This window comes from Fringilla coelebs, assembly GCF_963513975.1.
Source record: "Fringilla coelebs genome assembly, chromosome: 6".
Classification (NCBI taxonomy): Eukaryota; Metazoa; Chordata; class Aves; order Passeriformes; family Fringillidae; genus Fringilla; species Fringilla coelebs.
In genome coordinates this window covers 2,133,444-2,153,410 of record NC_140034.1, presented here as the reverse complement: position 1 = coordinate 2,153,410, position 19,967 = coordinate 2,133,444, and the positions used below count along the sequence as shown (strand labels likewise).

The window sequence follows — 19,967 nt, the reverse complement described above, 5'->3', positions numbered from 1 at the left end:
GAGAAATGTGTTTGCAGCTGGTTTCCCTGGCATAAAGCAGGGAGCACAACTCTCTCCAAGTTAGGACTGAATTTTTTTAGGTGTGTACCTTCCATTTGCTGCTAAAAAGTGAATTCTGCCTTTAAAGGATTTGCAGTCAGGAGTGTGGAGGTTCAGATGCAGGCAAAGATGATATCTGTGTTCAAACCAGTGCCTGTGTCCCATCTTTATTTGGAACTCAGCAGCAGACAGTGAATTTCTCTGGCTTTTTTTGCTGCAGATAAAAGTCTTGCATAAGCTGTCAGCTGACACTGCAGCCCCTGGAAGGCTGGGGGACACTGCCAGCATTTGAGCCTTTTTCAGCATCCTGCTTTTCCTGCTCCCTGCAGGAGTTTGGGGGCTCTGGGGCTGAGCTTTGGGGGGCTCTGCCTCTCCCCTGCCCTGTTTCCCTCCCCTCCCTGTGCCCTGCTTTGTTTGTGTGACCCTGCTGGGCTGTGGATTGAAGCCTTGCTGGATTTTCTGCAGCCAGCTGGAATCTGTGGGGTCCAGGAGCAGGGAGGGAGGGAGGGAGGGAAGCTCCTCCTGGCACAGGGACTCAGGGATTTGATCCTGTTCCTGTGGCTGTGCTAAAGCTGCAGCAAACATTCCCAGGGCTGTAAATCAATAAACAGGTACAGATTCATTGGGAAGGAGGGCAGGGCCAGCAGTCCTGGAGGGGGGATCCGTGCTGCTCACTTGGAAACCGCTTCCAGTTGGAAAGATAAACAGGAAATGCATAACTCCTGTGTCCCAGCATTGTGAGTAATCCCTGGGATGTGCACAGAGGATGTGTGCTGGGGGTCCCTGCTTTTCATGCCCTTTGGCTTTTAGCAGAGTGCCTGCTGAGGGATATCTTTGACTGAGGAATTCTTTGACTGGAAAGGGGAACAGCACAATGGGTACCTGGTGATTGAACTGGTTCCTTCCATTTTAAAATTGCTTTTGTAAAAAAATGTCCTGCATTATGGAGGTGGTTTTCTGTTGATGGTTTTCATAGAATCCCAGAAAGGTTTGGGTTGGAAGGGACCTTAAAACCCATCCAGTGCCACCCCTGCCATGGCAGGGACACCTCCCACTGTCCCAGGCTGCTCCCAGCCCTGTCCAGCCTGGCCTTGGGCACTGCCAGGGATCCAGGGGCAGCCACAGCTGCTCTGGGCAGCAAGAACCTTTAAAAAAAAAAGACTTTTTCTCCTTTAAATTTTTTTAGTAATTCCTGTTGGCAACTGTCTGCTGCTTTCCCTCAGAAGTGACTTGCAGGGATATTTCACATTAATCCAAATTTGGCTGGGTTTTCCTGGTCATTGCCCTTTAAAGACACAGCTTGAAAATTGCCATTTTGCAAAATTTTATCAGGGTTTTTTTTCTTCAAGGTTATATTTTCAGTGCTGCTTTGATCCTCTAGTCACAATTTCTCTTTTTTTTTTTTTTCCCTGGGGTAGCTTTAAAACAAAAATTCTCACTGTGGTGAGAAACAAACTGGGTCTTTTGTGTATATGTATAAATAAGGAAACTTCCCTTTAAAGGCTTTTCTCCATTTGTCTCCCAGTAACTTCCTCTGTTCCCTTTTTCTCTTTTTATATTGTTCTGTTGTTAGACATTTCAACAATATTTGAAATGCCAGCTAGGGAGGTGAAAGCTGATGGTGTGGAAGAGAATCCAGTGATTTTGAGGGGGTAAGGAGAGGGAGAGGACCTTAGAGAGTGGAACTTAGTGCAGAGAATTATTTGTTTTGGAAAGGGCTGGGAGATGCTTGTTGTGAAACTCAGTGACATCAGGGATGGGGTGAGTTGCACGTGTCCACCTCAGAGCTGAGCTCTTAATTTTATAAACATTCTGCCTTAGGGGACTGCTCACAAAATTTGGAGATGGGAGTGAAGATATTGAAGAGTGAGTGGATCTTGGATCTCCTTCCTTGCTCTGCTCCAAAACCTCTTCCCTTGAGATGCTGCAGGAGGCTTTGCCACTCACCCAGGGAGGGCTGCCTGCCCTCTTGGCTCCTTCCCTGATGCTCTGAAAGCTCTGCTTTCTCCCCTGCTCTCCCTCCTGAGTTATCTCAGTCCCTGTGGAAGTGCCTGACACCTAAAAGCAGATTTGATGGTGATGAATCCATCATGAGCAAGGCCTGGCTGGGACAGGATGATCCTGCACAGCTCAGGTGTCCCAATGTTTGTTTGATCCCAAAGCAAGGCTGCAGACTGGAATCCCAGAATCCCAGAATGGTTTGGCTGGAAGGGACATTAAAAATCATCTTGTTCCACCCATGGCAGGGACCCCTTCCAGTATCCCAGGCTGCTCCAAGCCCTGTCCAGCCTGGCCTTGGGCACTGCCAGGGATTCTCTGAGCACCCTGTGCCAGGGCCCCACCACCCTCACAGGGAAGATTTTCTTCCAATATCTCACCTAAATCCACCCTTTTCCAGCTCAAAACCATTCCCCCTTGTCCTGGTGCTCCATGCCCTTCTCTAAAGTCCCTCCAGCCTGAGGTCCAGTCCCTGAATTGATTTACAAACTTCAAATATCCTCCCCCACAGATTGCTCTGTAACATTGGTATTTATGAAAGAAGAGGAGTTCATTAAAAACCAGCACTTCTAACGAGATTAATGAGCTTCTCCCTGCTCTTGCATTTGTAGTTTAACCCTGTGTGTGCAAAGCTCTGCTCTGCCTTTTCTGTGCCTCTGGTTCATCTTATTTCCAGTCCTCAAGGAGTTCTGGCTTTGCTGTAACTCACACAACTGCTGCTCTTCTCTTTGCAGATCAACACTAAAGCGAGCTGGGCCACCCCCACTGCCTCCCAAGGTGAGAAATGTGGGATTCAAGGGATTCAGCCAGGCTGGGATGGCCTCTTGTTCTGCATTCTGCCTGTGATACTCCAGAGAGGAAGCTCTGAAGTAATTCTGCTGTCAGATGTTTTATTTTCATGGAACCACAGATCTCCTGGGCTGGGAGGGACCCACAGGGATCATCCAGGGCAGCTCCTGGCCCTGCCCAGACCCCGAGCAATCCCACCCTGGGCATCCCTGGCAGCTCCTGGAGCTCTGGCAGCCTCGGGGCTGTGCCCATTCCCTGGGGAGCCTGGGCAGTGCCAGCACCCTCTGGGGGAAGAGCCTTCCCTGAGATCCAAACCTGCCCTGGCACAGCTCCAGCCGTTCCCTGGGTCCTGTCCCTGCTCACCAGGGAGCTTTTTATCTCTCTTACATTGTGGTGCTCAACACCACACACACATTTCAAAGGGTGATATATTTTTATGTAGCAGCAGTCTGACTGAAATTCAGCTTCTCTGAGGTTTGTTCTTCCCAGGTGCCATTCCCAGTTCCTCACATTTCCCCTCTTTGGTTCCTTGCAGCCGAGGATGAACAATTACCCCGAGGAGAACCTCCCTGATGACAACAGATGCCAGACAATAAAACACTTCCCAGAGTCCCAGAGCAGAGCCCCAGCAGCCCACAGGAGACAGAGCATCCCAGCTTGTGGGCCCCAGGCAGATTCCTGCCCCATGGGCATGACCAGCAGCATCAGCAGCCCTGGGCTGCTCACAGCCAGATACAGCGACCTGGGTGAGTGCCTCACCTGTCCCAAAGCTGCCTGGCACCTTGCAAAAGGAATTGGTTCAGAGCCAGCTGTTCCCAGTAGATAATATCTTAAAACAAGCTGGTCATGAGGTGAAGTTTTCCTTTTTCCATGTGTGGTTCTTGTTAGAGCCATGGTGGGAATGTTCTTCCCAGCAGGGACACTCAGGCAGTCAGTGCCATGACTGTGTTGCCTGCAGGAGCAGGAGAGAAACAATGAATGTGTGGGGAGGACCCTGCCACAGGAGAGGGACAATGAATGTGTGGGGAGGACCCTGCCACAGGAGAGGGACAATGAATGTGTGGGGAGGACCCTGCCACAGGAGAGAGACAATGAATGTGTGGGGAGGACCCTGCCACAGGAGAGGGACAATGAATGTGTGGGGAGGACCCTGCCACAGGAGAGGGACAGTCAATGTGTGGGGAGGACCCTGCCCCAGCTCTGTTCTCAGTGGGGTTTGTCCCAGGGACTGTTTGGATAATGGGAAGTGTGCAGCTCAGTGCTGGGAAGGGTTCAGCTCCCTGAGGTGTGGCTGTGCAATGTCAGAGCTCACTCCTGCACTCAGCTCAGCGCAGGGAAGAAGAGATTTTCTGTTTCACTGTGTGAAATAAGCTGCAAACCTTGTCTGGGCTCCTTTTCAGGCAATGGCAATGGGATGCTGAAACACATCGAGGAGAACGCAGAAGGACCTGGACAAATCCCTCAGCTGCCACGGAAAAAGGAGAAGAGAGATTTCCCTGTAGGTGTTGGGACTCTGGGGTTGATGTCACTGTCATGTCCTCGAGCTGATCAGTGCCCAGGGGGGGGTTTTGATCTTTCTTTCTTCCTTTCTTCCCACAGAAACCAGCAATCAATGGTTTGCCTCCGACTCCGAAGGTGCTGGTAAGAAATCCACGTGCACCGGGAGTTCTGGAACCCTCCTCTCTCTGCTGTGGGATGAGGCACCAGCTCACCTGGGGGGATTTTCTGCATCTCACAGCCAGTTGCTTTTCCAGTGCTGAATCCATAATATTTCCATTTTTAAAAACCTTCCTGTCACTGTTCAGTCTGGATGTGAAGGGTTGAAGGCTCCCCTGGCTCCCTGAGTTGTGATCTCCAGTGGCAGCTCCTGCTTAGGCACAGAAAATGGAAAAGGTTGTAGTGATGACTGAGTTTTGCCTGTTCTCCATCATGTGCCATTTTATAAGCACTCAGTATTCATATGATTTTGATATTCAATAAATAACAGTCAATATTCAGATAATATAGAATAATTCAGATTGGAAAAGCTCTCTAAGATCTCTTGAGTCCAACCATTACCCCAGCACTGCCAAGGCCACCACTGAGCCATGTCCCCAAGTGCCACATCCACATGAATTTTAAATCCCTCCAGGGTGTATTGTTCTTACCCAGTAGGTACCTAAAGTTGGTGATACCATTTTGAGCCCTCTTTGCATTTTTGAATGGCCATTAATTCAAATTAAAAGGTGTGGAAGGCTGTGTGTGTTCAGCTGTGTGTGAGTGGCCAGGAAATCAGCTCTTGACACTCTAAATTTGTTTCAGGTTTCAGTTTTGGTGTCTTTCAGATGGGAGCCTGTTTTTCCAAAGTCTTTGATGGTTGTCCTTTGAAGATTAATTGTGCAACTTCGTGGATACATCCAGATACTAAAGGTAAAGTTATGTTAGGTTTGGTGATGGGCTGGGAAAGAAGACAATTTGTAAAGTTATTTTAGGTTTGCATTTGAAACTTCCCAAACTGGGAAGGGAATCATCCTTTTCCACTGATTTTTCAGATCAGTACATCATCTTTGGCACAGAAGAAGGGATCTACACTCTGAATTTGAATGAACTTCATGAAGCAACCATGGAACAGGTGAGTTCTGGAGGGCTGAACACACAGAACAGAGCTGGGGATATCATGGAGAATGGACTTTGGCACTGGAGGGAGAAGGTGGGTGCCAGGCTCTGGGGCTTAAATGATTCCCATCAAAGCCAATAAGGAAAACCTGGAAATTATTTCTTCCCTGACCTCCCTGTGTTTTTTAGTTGCTGCTTGTCAAATCTTCCCTCTCCTTGGAGAACAATTCCCTGCCCTTCTCCCTCCATCCCATCCCCACTAGATGGCACATTGCAGCTCCTTGCATGCAAAGCCCTCAATCATTTCATTCAGCTGCTGCTGTTATCCCCAAGAAGCTTTTCCTGGGCTTTCTGACCCTTTCCAAAGCCATTTCCTGAAGTCATGGTCTTAAATCTGGTGTTTCAGAGTCAGGATGTTCTTGGAATCTCATTCCTTGTGCGTTTTCCTAAATGATTTCATCTGACAGTCTTCTCTGGGCTTTTCCACATGCTTTTTTATGTCCCAATGAAGGGTAGGGAGAACATTCAGTGCACTTAAAACAAAGTTTTCCTTTCCCTGAGAGCATTCCCTGCTGTCAGAGGTCAGGTGTGACCACCTGAAACCCCACAGGCTTCTGCCACCCCACTTGTTCCCACATTTCCTTTTATCCATTTGTTGATTTCTCCCCTCCAAATGCACATTCTGAGGTGTTTCTCCAGCTTTTCATTCTGGTTGCATCTTCCAGAGTGCTTCCTGTCTGTCCAAGGTTAACATCTCCCAGTGCCAGGAGGATTTTTTTTATTCCATTTGTAGTTTTTCAGTGGAAACACTGAATAAACCCAAAGCTGTTCTGTTAAACAGAAGATAGCTGGGAGATACTCAGGGTTTGTGTCCAGCCAGTTGGATCTTTACTCTTCACACTTTCTCCTACACCTGTTTTCTTACTTTGCATGTGGGAGGGGCACATGGGACAAAGTGTTCTAGAATCATGGAATGGTTTGGGATGGAAGGGGACTGAAATCCCATCCAGTTCCACCAGGGACAACTCCCACTGTCCCAGGCTGCTCCAAGCCTGGCCTTGGGCACTCATTCCAATATTCCATGGAATATCCTGTCTGTACAGGGTTAAGTAAAGATCCAAACTAGGGAATAAACAGAAAAATGGGATTTTCTCCAGTGTGGATCCCTGCAGGAATGGTGGTGGAAGTGGAACAAGCAGAGAAAATCCCAGTTTAAAATTCCTGTAGGTTTCTATTAATGGAATTTTATTATTTTTTTCCAGTTATTCCCTCGAAAGTGCACCTGGCTGTACGTTATCAACAACACCCTCATGTCCCTGTCAGGTGAGTGTCAGCACTGGGGAAATGGTTCCAGCTGTAAATCAACAGGAACATTTAAATCATGCTTGAATGCAATGCATGGGGTCAGTCTGGAGAGGAGAAGGCTCCAGGCAGAGCTCAGAGCCCCTGGCAGGGCCTGGAGGGGCTCCAGGAGAGCTGGACAGGGACTGGGGACAAGGACAGAGGGACAGGAGCCAGGGAATGGCTGCCAGTGCCAGAGGGCAGGGATGGGTGGGAGATTGGGAACTGGGAATTCCTGGCTGGGCTGGAACTGCCAGAGCAGCTGTGGCTGCCCCTGGATCCCTGGCAGTGCCCAAGGCCAGGCTGGACACTGGGACACCCTGGGGCAGTGGGAGGTGTCCCTGCCATGGACACTGGGACACCCTGGGACAGTGGGAGGTGTCCCTGCCATGGCAGGGGTGGCACTGGATGGGATTTGAGGTCCCTTTCAACCCAGAGCACTCTGGGATTCTGTGGTTCTAAAACAAAACCTGTGTCCCTCTGAAGGAGAAGGAGGTGGCTTTCAGGTACTGCTGATGCAGCAGCTTTCCTGATTCCTGGGCAGTCAGGTGTCCTGGAATAGAACATTCCAGACAGGAATGAGGCACTGTGCCCTGGAGGCTGATGGTGGGACTGTGCCTTTAAACATGCAGGGTTTATATAACACTTGTCTTGGTTTATAGAGAAGAAAATATCTTAAATATTTAAAAATATAATGCATAATACAAATATATTATTTATAATAATTTATATTATAAATTAGAATATCTAAATATATTGTAATTTATAATATAAATCTTTTATATAGTATATAACACTATACAGTGTATAGTGTTATATACTATATATACTATATATTATTTATTTACTCTAATTGTTGTTTTGTAATTACAGCCTTTAATAAATGTTTGCATAAAACTAACTATAATGAAATGAGCTCTGATTTTCTCTATATTCATTAATTTTTTTTTCATATCTGGACTTGACCTACCTGACACCTGTTTGCAGAAGGTAATTTTTCCATATTTGCATTTTCCTGAACAGTTCTGTGCTGGAGGAGTGGCTGAGATATCAACTGGGCTTTTCTCTCTTGCAGGGAAAACATTCCAGCTCTACTCCCATAATTTAATAGCATTGTTTGAACAAGCCAAAAAAACAGGATTAGCTGCTCATATTCAAACCCACAGATTTCCTGACAAAATATTGCCAAGGTACAAAGTTTTCACTTATAGACAATTATTAATAAATGAAAATAGCCATGAATTGTGCTGGTGCTGTTGAGTTGGTGTGTGTAGGGCCCATCATCTGTTCTTGATGCATTTTTTGGTTATTATTATTGCAGGAAATTTGCCTTAACAACCAAGATTCCTGACACAAAAGGATGCCACAAATGCTGTATAGGTGAGCAGACAAATCCAGCTTTGCCATTTGTTCCCCTGGACTTGGAATGTCTGAAACCCATTTCTTTTTAATAAACTTGAGAGTTCTTTGTTCAGAGGAAAGGCTGAGGGAATTGGGGTGGTTCAGCCTGGAGATGTTCCAGAATTATCTAACTGGGCATTTCAGTGCCTGATGGAGCTGCAGGAAAAACAGAGAAACTGTTGGCAAGGGAGGGAGTGCCAGGCCAAGGGGGATTCCCACTGCCACAGGGCAGGGAGAGATGGGATTTTGGGATTAAATCCTTCCAGAGTCCTGGCACACCCACAAGCAGCATTTCTGCTTTGTCACCTTGGCTCAAGGTGTGACCCAGGTCCAACCCTTAGTGAGGAAAACCTGAATATTTTCCACCACGAAAGGATCAGTAGGAATAAAAATTCTGGCAGCCTGGGGAGGGCTGAGCCATAAGTGCAGTTTGAAGGGCACAGAAAGAGTTATTAAAACGTGGGAGGTTGTGGATTTGTCCTTTCCTTTCCTGATGCTGTGTGAAATGAGAATCCTGGAATGATCAAGGCTGGAAAAGCCCTCTGAGATCATCCATCCATTCCCCCAGCCCAGCACTAACCCACGTCCCCAAGTGCCACATCTGCAGATTGTGCCTTTCCACCCCTAAAATATAAATATTGTAAATATAAATATTGAGTATAAATATGTATATTATACGTTGAAATATATCAATTTAAATATTATAAATAGAGATATCAATATAAAACTGCATGCTTGGAGATCCTGGTCAGCTCATCTAAAATGCCTACAACAGCCACATTTACAAATAATTCCTGAAATCAGGCTGCTCCTGTGTCCAGCTGAGCTTAAAATCCACCCCCAAACCCTTTGTATTTCATGAGGTGTCAGAGCCCCCAGGAGTTCCCCACCTTCCCTGCCTGGGGATTTATTCCAACCCCAGCCTGACCCCACGGTCCCAGGGAGAGGCACTGCAGCTTTTCAGCCTCTGAGCTGGGACTCCAGAAATGCAATTAATGGTTGTTAATTAAAGCTGTAATTGCATTTTTCTGGAATGTGTTACAGTGTTAATCACTGGGGGTGTTGGAATGGGCAGCCAGAAGGAAACAAGTGGGAAACTGATGGAACAAGATGGGCTTAAAGTCCCTTCCAAGCCTAATCCTGCCAGGATGGGATTTTATAACTCTGTTTCTTAACTCAGGTGTAAAGATAGCTGTAGGGTTGGGTTTTTGGGGTTTTTTTCCAAGTATGAATTGAGCTTGGAGAGCTTTGAAATGACTGTTTTCTGTTTTTTTATTCTGTGTAGTACGAAATCCCTACACAGGCCACAAGTACCTGTGTGGGGCATTGCAGTCTGGAATTGTTCTGCTCCAGTGGTATGAGCCCATGCAGAAATTCATGTTAATAAAGGTGAGCACTCACTTCTGGGGGAGCTGAATTCTTGTGCAGCTGTTGAAATAACCTTTGCAGAGTTTGGGGTGGAAAGTACACCCCAGGCTGGTGCCATTTGTGGGTTGTGAGCGCTTGAAAATCTGGCTGGAGACATTTTGACTCAGAAAATCTTGTGACTGAAGTAATTTAAGTAATAGAAAAGTCATTTCAGTGCTGGATCAAGGCCAGCACTGGCAGTGAGACACCACGATCCACCTCTGCCCAGCTTCAAAAGCTGTGAAAATTCTGTATATTTATACAATATACTATTTATAGATACTCAGTAATACACAATAGTACTGTAATATACAGTACACAATATGTATACACACTATAGACAAAATTTCTACATGAATGCACAATTTATAAATATACAGTAATATAACAGTACAGTAATATACAATACACAATAATGGAGTAATATACAATATTATCTATAAATACAAATATTCATAAATATTTATATACAGAGTATACTCTGTATATTTATGAATATACTCTGTATATTTAAATATATAATATTTATAATTTATAAATATTATATATATTATATATATTATATATATTATATATATATTATTATTTATATTATAATTATAATATATAAAATATATTATATATTATATAGTATATATAATATAAATTATATATTATTTTATATAATAGAATAATGTATGCATATAATATAAATATATGTTTACTATTTATGAATTTTATTAATTATACATAAATGTATTTATTAGATATAGATACATATTATAATAAAATATATTATAGATTCTGCTTAATTCTGCTTAATCTGCTAGATTGTATATTATTAATATAATGGAATGTAATATAATGTCATGTCATGTAATGTAATATAGTTTAATATAATATAATTAATATATTATAATATAGTTTAGTATAATATAATATGATATATAGAAACTCTATCTAAAATATCTTTAATAAAATATATTTAAGAAATTTATTATATATTATATATACTGCATATAATATATAACAAATTTCTTAACTATATTTTAGTAAATAGATTTATTATATATTTTATAATATAAGTACTACAAATATAATTATGCTAATAATATATTTTATATCTATTTATCAAATATAGATAAATTTATTTATAAATAAATCTATTTCTATATTATTATATATAATATATATTTCTCTATAAATATATATAAGTATGATATATAATATATAATTAATATATTAAATAGCTTTTATAAAATAGATTTCTAATGTATTTATTAATAGGAATATAATTAATGTAAATCTAATATTTGTATAAATATTATTATATTTGTAATATATTAATAATAGATATTATTTATATATATATTTATATTTATACAAATGTACTGTGTATGTTTCCACTCTGTGCACGCTGCTGCTGCAGAGTGATCCCAGGGTAAGAGCAGAGCCAGAGGTGCTGTTTTGTTTTGTTTTGCAGCACTTTGACTTCCCGCTGCCCAGCCCCCTGCACGTGTTCGAGATGCTGGTGATCCCGGAGCAGGAGTACCCCATGGTGTGCGTGGCCATCTCCCGCGGCACCGAGCCCAGCCAGGTGGTGCACTTCGAGACAATCAACCTCAACTCTGCCTCCTCCTGGTTCACTGAGATCGGGGCAGGTGAGGCCTGGCTCCCTGCTCAGCTGCTTTGTGCCTGGCACTGGTGGGAATTCCTTCCTTGGAGCGCTTTGGGATTGGCAGCTTCTCTGCCTGGAGCGGGTGGAAGCTGATCCCACATGGAGAGGGACTGGGGACAAGGACAGAGGGACAGGAGCCAGGGAATGGCTCCCAGTGCCAGAGGGAGGGATGGGTGGGAGATTGGGAACTGGGAATTCCTGGCTGGGCTGGGATTGCCAGAGCAGCTGTGGCTGCCCCTGGATCCCTGGCAGTGCCCAAGGCCAGGCTGGACACTGGGACACCCTGGGACAGTGGGAGGTGTCCCTGCCATGGCAGGGCTGGCACTGGATGGGATTTAAGGTAATTTCCAATCCCAATTATTCTGTGATTCCCTGATTTTCTGTTGTGCTGACCTGCCCCACATCAGCACAAACTGTTCTTACAAAAAAACCTTTTATTTCCTAAATTTTCTTAAACATCAGGCAGACCCTGCTGGTTGGGTTCTCCTTTGTGGTTCCATGCACTTTCCTGGGATCCTGCTCTTTGCCCTCCTTTCCTGCATAACAACTCCCAGAAATGGATTCTTGTCCATCCTCCAGCCCTTGGGGGAGGGTTGTTATCTTCAGCTGACTCTTAAAAAGCAAAGATTTGGGTTAAGACCTAATTGATATTTTGCAGCTGCTTTTCTCCTTTGCCTTTGTTGGATGTACATTTTTACCTTTAAATACTGCTTTTTAGCAGCTGTAGGAACAACTTCATTAGTAAAAACTAGAAAAAAGAATCTCTTAAACTAGTTTATTATCATCACAAAAATCTTTCCAGATGTGGATTTATGGGAAAAGAGTGGGATTTTAGGATTAAAAGTCCTTTTGTTTATTGTGGTGCCTCTCTGTGGAGGAGGCTGTACTGAACCATAGCATAAAATGTGTTTTATCTAGTAAAAGTTGTGTTTTCCTGTTAAATACCTGCTTTGAACAGCGAGGTTCATGCTTCTCCCAGAACATTCTGGGGTCTTACAGCCTCTAAAAATCAGAGTAAACAAAAAAAAAAAAAAAAAATCAGAGTAACGAGAGCTGAGTGAAAAGAGCTTGGGGGGAACAGAGTCTCTTGATGTGATATAAAATATAAAATAATCTGATTTTTTCCCCAGGCAATCAGCAGTTGGATGCCATCCACGTGACACAGCTGGAAAGAGACACTGTCCTGGTCTGCCTGGACAGTGAGTAACACAAAATTCCCTTGGCTAACTCACCACACCTCGTGCAAATCTTGGGTTGCCACAGCTGTTGATTTGAACTTCACCACGAGTTTGGTTTTATTTTTCTCCCTGCATTAATTATTTGTGTTGTAATATTTCCAAAGAAGTAGATTGGATAAGTAGGATTTCATTCTGGCTTTTGTAATTCCACTTTGTCTCTTCATGTGTGCATCACTCTGTCAGTGTAAAACCACCCCAAGTGTGCAAAATTTCCTGTATTTATTTTGGGAGAAAGATGCTCTTGGGTTCATTTTAGCAAATGCTGTAGGTGTTAAATTTGGGTATTTCTTTGTGCCTGAAAGATGAAATTTGTATTTTACAATTAAATCCTTTTCAGCAGTGGATTTTAATGCTGATTTTTCTCTTTCTCTTTAGAATTTGTGAAAATAGTGAATTTACAAGGGAAATTGAAGTCAAGCAAGAAGTTGGCTTCTGAGCTGAGCTTTGATTTCTGCATTGAGTCAGTGGGTGAGTGATTTGCTGCTCTGGTGTCTCTCATGGGTTTAAGAACTCACTGTTAAAAGCCTGACTGATTTCTGGTCATTTCCATAGCAATGAGAACAAAATTTGGGCAGGAAAAAGTGATTTAGTAATACATAAATCTGGGTTAGCCTTCTAAAAGTTAAGATTTTATTTCAAGTAATAGCACATCCATTTTTTAATTGTCAGGGTAATAATATTTGAATCAAATTCTCAAGCTGCTGTCTTTAGACTAGGACAGGAGTATTTTTTTTAAACTTGAATTGTAGCTGTCAAACAAGAATTTCTGCTGTAATAAACTCTCAGAATCACAGAATTAAATCACTCAGAGCTGGCAGCTCTGTGTTCTCTCCATCCCTGAATGGAAAACTCCCATTTTCCATCATTCATCTGTTTTGAAGTAACTGTAATAATTCAGGTGATGTGTCATTTCCAGCAGCCCACGGTGCTTTGCTTGGCACTGTTTGGTTTTGCACTTCCTGAGGGGCTCTCCAGAGGCACTGGGAAAACAGGGATGCAGGGAATGGGCTGTGATGTGTCCCTCCTTTGCAGTGTGCCTTCAGGACAGCGTGCTGGCCTTCTGGAAACATGGCATGCAGGGCAAGAGCTTCAAGTCAGATGAAGTAAGTGATCTCCAGTTTAATTCCTCCAGTTTAATTCCTCCTGTTCCTTATTTACCACTGGATCTTTTGGCTTCTGTCTCTAATGCCTTGAGAAAGCTGCCCTAGAGCAGAGCTGGGCAGAGCTAAAGAATAAAGCAGGGATTTATCCAAAGGATCTCCTCCATGGACCCACCTGGGGCAGCACCAGAGCCCAGCCAGGGCTGCACCCAAGATGAACCAAAATGGCCCCAAAATGCCCGGCCGGGCACGGGGTCTCTCCCTGGGATCAGCTCTGCTCCATTTGCACCTTGCAGTTCATTGTCCCAGCCCAGCTTCAGCCCCTGCAGTCCCACCCTGCTTGTTTTTCTCTCTCCAGCCCACGGGGTTTGTGCTCCTGGCCTGAGATTTGGCTCATTTGTCCTTGGTGCCCAGCTGGAGCAGAATTGTTTTGTCTCCCTGCTCTGTGCACAGAGCTCACCATCCCCTGATAGGAACCCCAGACCCACACACTAAAGCAGCACAGAATGTGAAAATAGAAAAGCCAAACCTGAGGCATCATCTCTGCTTCCCAAGTCAGAATGCTCACATTCCACAATGCTTACCATCAGTTTATCCATTTCAGTCCTGTACTTTGCATTAAATTGCATTTGAATGTTTTCTTTCTTCCAACTCAGACCAATAAATTTCCTTGTGCTGCTGAAATGGATCTGAATATCTGCATTTTTCTGCAGGTGACCCAGGAGATATCTGATGAAACCAGGGTTTTCCGCCTGCTGGGCTCAGACAGGTAATCCCCCTGCAGAAACAGAAACCTTTTGTTTTATTTAAACCAGCTTTTCTAGTTCCCAGCTGGGCCTGGCTTCCAGCCCAGCCCAGCTCTGTCTGTGGGCACCAAGTGTCAGGGAGAGAGGAGAGATGCTCTGGGCTTGCAGGGTGCCCAGTGCACCTCTGGAAAAGCCTGCTCCTGGTTTTGGATTGTCCTGGTGAGCTGGGAATTACCTTGGCAGCAGCCAATTAAAAACAGCCTTGGCTGGTTGCAAATAGCAAACTCAGCTTTTAGTCCCAGTGATCCAAATCCACACATTTTCCATAAGATCAGCTGATCCCTTCCAGCTGCACAGGTGGGGAGAGGTGCAGCTGTGCCCAGGTTTGCAGCCTGAGCAGAAGCTGCCCCAGGCTCCAGGTTGGACATATTCACTTGTGGGTTCTCAGCCAGCCAGGGGGATAAATGTAGGAATAGACAGGGATGAGTCCAGCAATCACTTCAGCCACAGAATCTCAGACTGGGTTGGGTTGGAAGGGATCTAAAGCTCTTCTTGTTCCACCCCTGGGCAGGGCCACCTTCTACTAGCCCAGGTGGCTCAGAGCCTTGAACACCTCCTGCTCTCAAATCCCTGATCCTCTGCTCCCTCATCTGGCCTTAGAACTGCCAAACCCTTTGGGTTGTATTTTCCATCTCTGTACAAATGGAGCAGGAGTTTTCCTGCCATTCCAGTGAGATGTGGAATCACCTTTTTGCCTTGGATCAGAACTGCTTAGGTGCAGAGGTGAGGATTGGCAACAGAGGCTGTTCAGAGACTTCATTTGGAAACTCTTTGAGGAAAACAAAAAGCAGAGACAGAGACAAGTTTAATCCTAAAAACAACAGGAACTGGTGCAGAGAAATGCTCGGGATTTGGGAGGGAGAGGGGAACTCAGAGGCCCAGCCACAGCAGCTGATGGTCAAGGTCCAGCAGTGGTCAGTGTGCCAAGACAGGGGGAGAATAATTTTCCAGAGTGGCCCACAGGAACATGATCCAGCAGGACAAAGGCAGAGATGGGGTTCAGTGATCCCTGTGAGCCAACAAGGCGATAAATATTTAGGAGGGAGGAGAATTGTTGAGGTTGCTTATCAGAAGATGTAGGAGGGATAAACATTTGGGCTGCAGATGATGGGATCATGGAATTAAAGAATAGATTGGGTTGGAAGGGACATTTCAAATCATCCAGTTCCAACCCTTGCACTATATCTTCTCCTTGAGTGTTTTTATCAGAAGTGATGCTGGAAAATGAGGGAACTGGTTAAAGCATTAAACACCCAAGATATCTGGGAGAACCTCTATCTCCAGTCTGTAGAAACCCCTGAGTTTCCTCCTCAGGAGTTACACCAGGAGCTGGTTTTTTCCCCTAACTGTGGATCCCATTTGTATTTGATTGCAGAGTGGTTGTGCTGGAGAGCAGGCCCACAGAAAACCCCACAGCTCACAGCAACCTCTACATCCTGGCTGGACATGAGAACAGCTACTGAGCAGCACCCAGCCCAGGCAGCAGAGGGAACTGGGACCCAGGAGCACCAGGAAACCAGGACTTGGCTGCTCCTTGTCTGCCACCTGAGCTGTGCTGGGCTTTGGGGTGGGAATCAATCCATTTTTGCAGCTGGGAACAGCTGGTTCTGTCTCTTGCCACTGTGTGGTTGGTTATGTCGAGTTTGCTTAATAAAAGCTGAGATAAAGAGCCCTTTACTCGTTAGTTCTAGGGAAACAGAGCCTTGAAACGTGTTCTGCAGTAAAGGTGCCATAAACTGTTAAATATTTCCCTTCCCTTGGGTTTTCCCTTTATTCTGTAGATACAGACCTAGTGCTGGCTGTTGCCCTGTTTTATACTGAGTCTTATTCTTAATAAAACAAAGATTTGTGTAGGAAGTGGAAGTATCTGCAAAGCTTTTTGGTTTTAAATCTGCCATTGGGTATGGCTTTGTATAATAGACTATTTAATCCTTATTTATTAATCTGCTGCTAGGATGGGGTAATGTCTAACTTTTAGCAAAGGAAGGTTGCAGAGCAGCTTACTTTTTTTTTTTTTTTTTTTTACAATTGTATAAAGATTTGATTATTCTTTTTCCTTGTAGGGATGTAGTGCATTACTGAGGGGCGTGTTACCGTGTTGGGTGATCATGTAAAAAAAATGCAGTTTTGTACAACAAAGTATTTTGTACTGATTTTTCTGCCTGCAGAATTGCCATAAAAGGGATTTTCTTACTTCCTAGACGTAGGGTGTGTGTACACAAAGTAGAATATTGATATCAGACTTGTTGCTCCTGGGTGGCTGTGTACAATATCCATGTGTGTGTGCGTGTGCATGTGTGTGAAGTTGCCTGGCAGTGTGTATTTTTTATATATATATTTATACATATATATATAAAAATGTACAAAACATATATGCTTTATTTTCATAAATTAGGGATAAGCCTTGTGACATGAAGTGGAAAATTGTAGCAGGTCATCATCCTTAATGAATGAAAGTATCATGTATCCAACTGCCCACGACGTGTGGTTTATTTATGCTGTTGCAGAGGGGAGCCTGGAGCCCCAGCTGAGCCTGAGCAGCATTCCAGCTGCTGTGCTTTGGGGATGGCTGCTGCCCCAGCTGTGAGTATAAATAAACATGATAAGAACCAGTATTCTGTATCCAAGCTTTGATCACTTTTTGGTCACCTGCATTTTTTTTTCCTTTCTCTTTTCTCCATTGAAGAGTCGCATCGGTTCCTTTTGTCTTCCTCATTAATTAAAATTCTTGAGGTACCATTAAATATAGACTGACTCCAGGAGAGCATCTGGTTTTACTACCTCACATTACCCTGCTGGCTTTGATGTGAACACTCCTCAGGCAGGTGCAGAATTCCAGTGCTCAGAAACATTGGAATTGAAGGGGTTTTTTAATTAAATGCCTGTTCAGCTCCTGAGATCTGCTGCCTAGGAAGGAGAGGCTGGAATTCCCAGGTCATTTGAGCAGAGCAGGAAAGGTGTGTGAGAGCTGGGAGTGCTTTGGTGCTGCATTGGCATTGTTGGCATCGGGCTCCCTGATCCATAATTTAACAGGGAGGAATTGTCTGGGCCCACGTGACGGCTCAGGGACATCTCCTTACTCAGGACAGCTGCAAGTTGGGAAGGTCCAGAGGGGAAAACAGCCCTGCACACATTCAGCATTTTAGCCACTGTCATTCAAAACTAATTCTTGCTGACTTGACATCCAAATCAAGTCAAGCTTTTCAGTTCTGACACTGTGTCAAAGCTTAAAGAGTAGTAAGTGTACAGATGAAATTTATAAATCACTCCACAGAGCATAAAAATGTGCTTTAGGGGTGGTCAGCTGGAATTGGCTCAGCAGTATTAAAAGCAGGACATGTGCTTTCTGTCTTCTGAAAGAGTTCTCTAGTATTGAAATTACTTCTCCACAGGTAACAGTGACTGGTGATTAACCTCAAATGGTGCCTCTCCTGGTCTTCAAAACAAAAATTAAGGTGAAGTGAAGCACCAGGTGTAGATATTGTAGAGCAAACACTTTTTAATTTACCTCATTCACTACAGAAGGTAATTTCAGCTTCATCTTTGAAAACACTTAAAGGAGATCTCTAAAAGACTAGAGAAACCTGTAAATAAAATCTGAATATTTATGGGGAATAACTGGAGTAAATAACTCTTAGGTCATGAACTGTCATGCAGAAATAACAAGCAGAAAGTATTTTTCTTTGACACAAATTGCTGATGTTTTGCTGGATCCTAAAGAATAAACTTAGGAAAGTCCTTGTTTAATCAAACCTTTTTTAGCTGTTGAGCATTTCTAATGGCATGTTGTGAAATGCTTAGTGCTGGTTTCATAGACAGTGGCATTTTTTGGCATGATCTGCAAGATGCTGTTTCCTAGTGTAAAACCTCACTTTTGTTCTGTACCACAGAGCAGATTTGTGTGTTCCAGCCAGCCTCAGTGACTCTGATCAGTATAATTTGTGTTTGACTGTTTAATTTAGTCTGGTATTGTCTGTACCTTTGTTTTTGTGGAATTTAAACCAGGCTTGAGAAAGCCTAACAGGGGGAGCTCAGGGGTGATGAAGCAAGAGCTTGCTCAGCCCCTCCTTCCCCACTCAGCATTTATCAAAATTTTAATTATTGGATGCACGAGGTCACGTACCCAACTTGAAAGCCTTAAAACAGGCTCCCAGAGCTCTTGGAAGTACAAACAGCATAGGAAGAGCAGTCTGTGGATTAATCTCTTTGGATTTCCTCACCAAATTCCTTGCAAGTGAAACATACAGCTGGGATTGTGCTGACATCTCTGTAAAGAAGAAAGGTACAACGCATCAGGGGAGCCACGGTGTCTCTGGATGGAAAGGACCAGACTGGGAGACTCTGAAATGTGCTTTTTTTACCTTGTTTAGTCCTTAGGTGTAACTGAGACTCATAACTGCACTCGTTCTGTTTGTGTAACCAGGCTTTATTTGGGAATTTCTGTTGCAGTTCAGTCTATGCCAAATAAACTGCTTTATTTGATCTGTGCCGTGGTGACTCGCTGGGAACAATCCCTCGGTCAGAGGGCTCTGGGGAGGATCCAGCCAGCTCCAGGTTTTGTGGCTGCTGTGGGAAGGGCCTGGCGCCGCTGTGCCCCGTCCTGCAGACTGCAGGGAGCCAGCAGCAGCTCCTGGGGACAGCACAGCAGGGAGAAATCACAGAGCAGGGACAAATTATTCCCACAGGGACACATTATTCCCCGCCCAGTCACCTGGGAGCACCGAGGAACCACTCAGGAGTTGTTTGGCTGGAAAAGCAGAGGCTGACTGCCTTGTACCTGGGGAGAGAGCAGGGACTGGTGGGCTTCAAAGGGCTGCTCAGAGTAGGAAAACACAGCTCAGGATCTAGAGCAGTTTACACCTTGTCCTCACACTTCGGCTGTTTGCTGCTGGTGCTTCAGGTGCTGTACCTGTATCCCAGATCCTCAGAGATCTGCTGAGGTAGAGGGAAAAGGAGGCTGAAAAAAATAATGTCATGAATGTGGCTTTGGACAACACAACTGCCACTTACTGGCAGTTATATTTATAAATAAATATACAGCAATATTCCTCCTTTGCAGGAGATGGTTATCTCTGGGGGTCAGTCTTGGCAGCTGGAATGTGAGGACTGCACATCCCTGGTGAATGTGGCTTGGGAAGAAAATTAGTGGATCTTTGTCCTGAGTCGGGAAGCACCTCAGGAAAGGATTGGGGAGGGAGGAGGCATGAGATGGAGTGTGGTCCCCATGCTCATATTCAGATCTAATGTTAAAAGCAATTTACCACCACCTTGGTCAGGGGATGAGGATCCAGGGATCCAGCTGGGTGCACCAGGAAAGAGAACAGAATGGTCAGGGATGGAAAGCTCGACCGAAGGAAGGGTCTGGCTGCTGGCAGTGACAGAGACCCGAGACACTGGAACCGTGCAGTGGGAAGGTATTTCAGGGAAACCTCCAGGTGCCAGAGGGAAGTGCGGGCGCTGCCCGAGGCTGGCAGACCCTGTGGGAGGATGTTCCCTCTTCCAACTCTGCAGGAAAAGGAGTCAAACCTAGCCATCCTCTGGAAAGGCAAACAGGGGCAAAAACAACGTGATCATGGCAGGGTGGCTGGAGCTGGGT

The 19,967-nt window shown here is 44.5% G+C and overlaps 1 protein-coding gene across 1 annotated transcript in view; it reads left to right on the top strand.

The window, feature by feature from the left end:
- MAP4K5 (mitogen-activated protein kinase kinase kinase kinase 5) overlaps window positions 1–18,824 on the top strand; it is a 43,376-nt gene extending 24,552 nt beyond the window's left edge. The window contains exons 15-31 of the mRNA XM_084208470.1: window positions 1,861–1,905; window positions 2,772–2,814; window positions 3,362–3,572; window positions 4,227–4,324; window positions 4,426–4,467; window positions 5,151–5,235; window positions 5,358–5,437; window positions 6,684–6,744; window positions 7,838–7,952; window positions 8,084–8,142; window positions 9,449–9,552; window positions 11,033–11,210; window positions 12,358–12,426; window positions 12,841–12,933; window positions 13,498–13,568; window positions 14,279–14,334; window positions 15,747–18,824. Of these exons, the coding sequence (XP_084064596.1) occupies window positions 1,861–1,905; window positions 2,772–2,814; window positions 3,362–3,572; window positions 4,227–4,324; window positions 4,426–4,467; window positions 5,151–5,235; window positions 5,358–5,437; window positions 6,684–6,744; window positions 7,838–7,952; window positions 8,084–8,142; window positions 9,449–9,552; window positions 11,033–11,210; window positions 12,358–12,426; window positions 12,841–12,933; window positions 13,498–13,568; window positions 14,279–14,334; window positions 15,747–15,834 (1,498 nt within the window). The 3' untranslated portion in view covers window positions 15,835–18,824. The remainder of the gene's footprint in view (window positions 1–1,860; window positions 1,906–2,771; window positions 2,815–3,361; window positions 3,573–4,226; window positions 4,325–4,425; window positions 4,468–5,150; window positions 5,236–5,357; window positions 5,438–6,683; window positions 6,745–7,837; window positions 7,953–8,083; window positions 8,143–9,448; window positions 9,553–11,032; window positions 11,211–12,357; window positions 12,427–12,840; window positions 12,934–13,497; window positions 13,569–14,278; window positions 14,335–15,746) is intronic.
- Window positions 18,825–19,967: the final 1,143 nt, after the last annotated feature.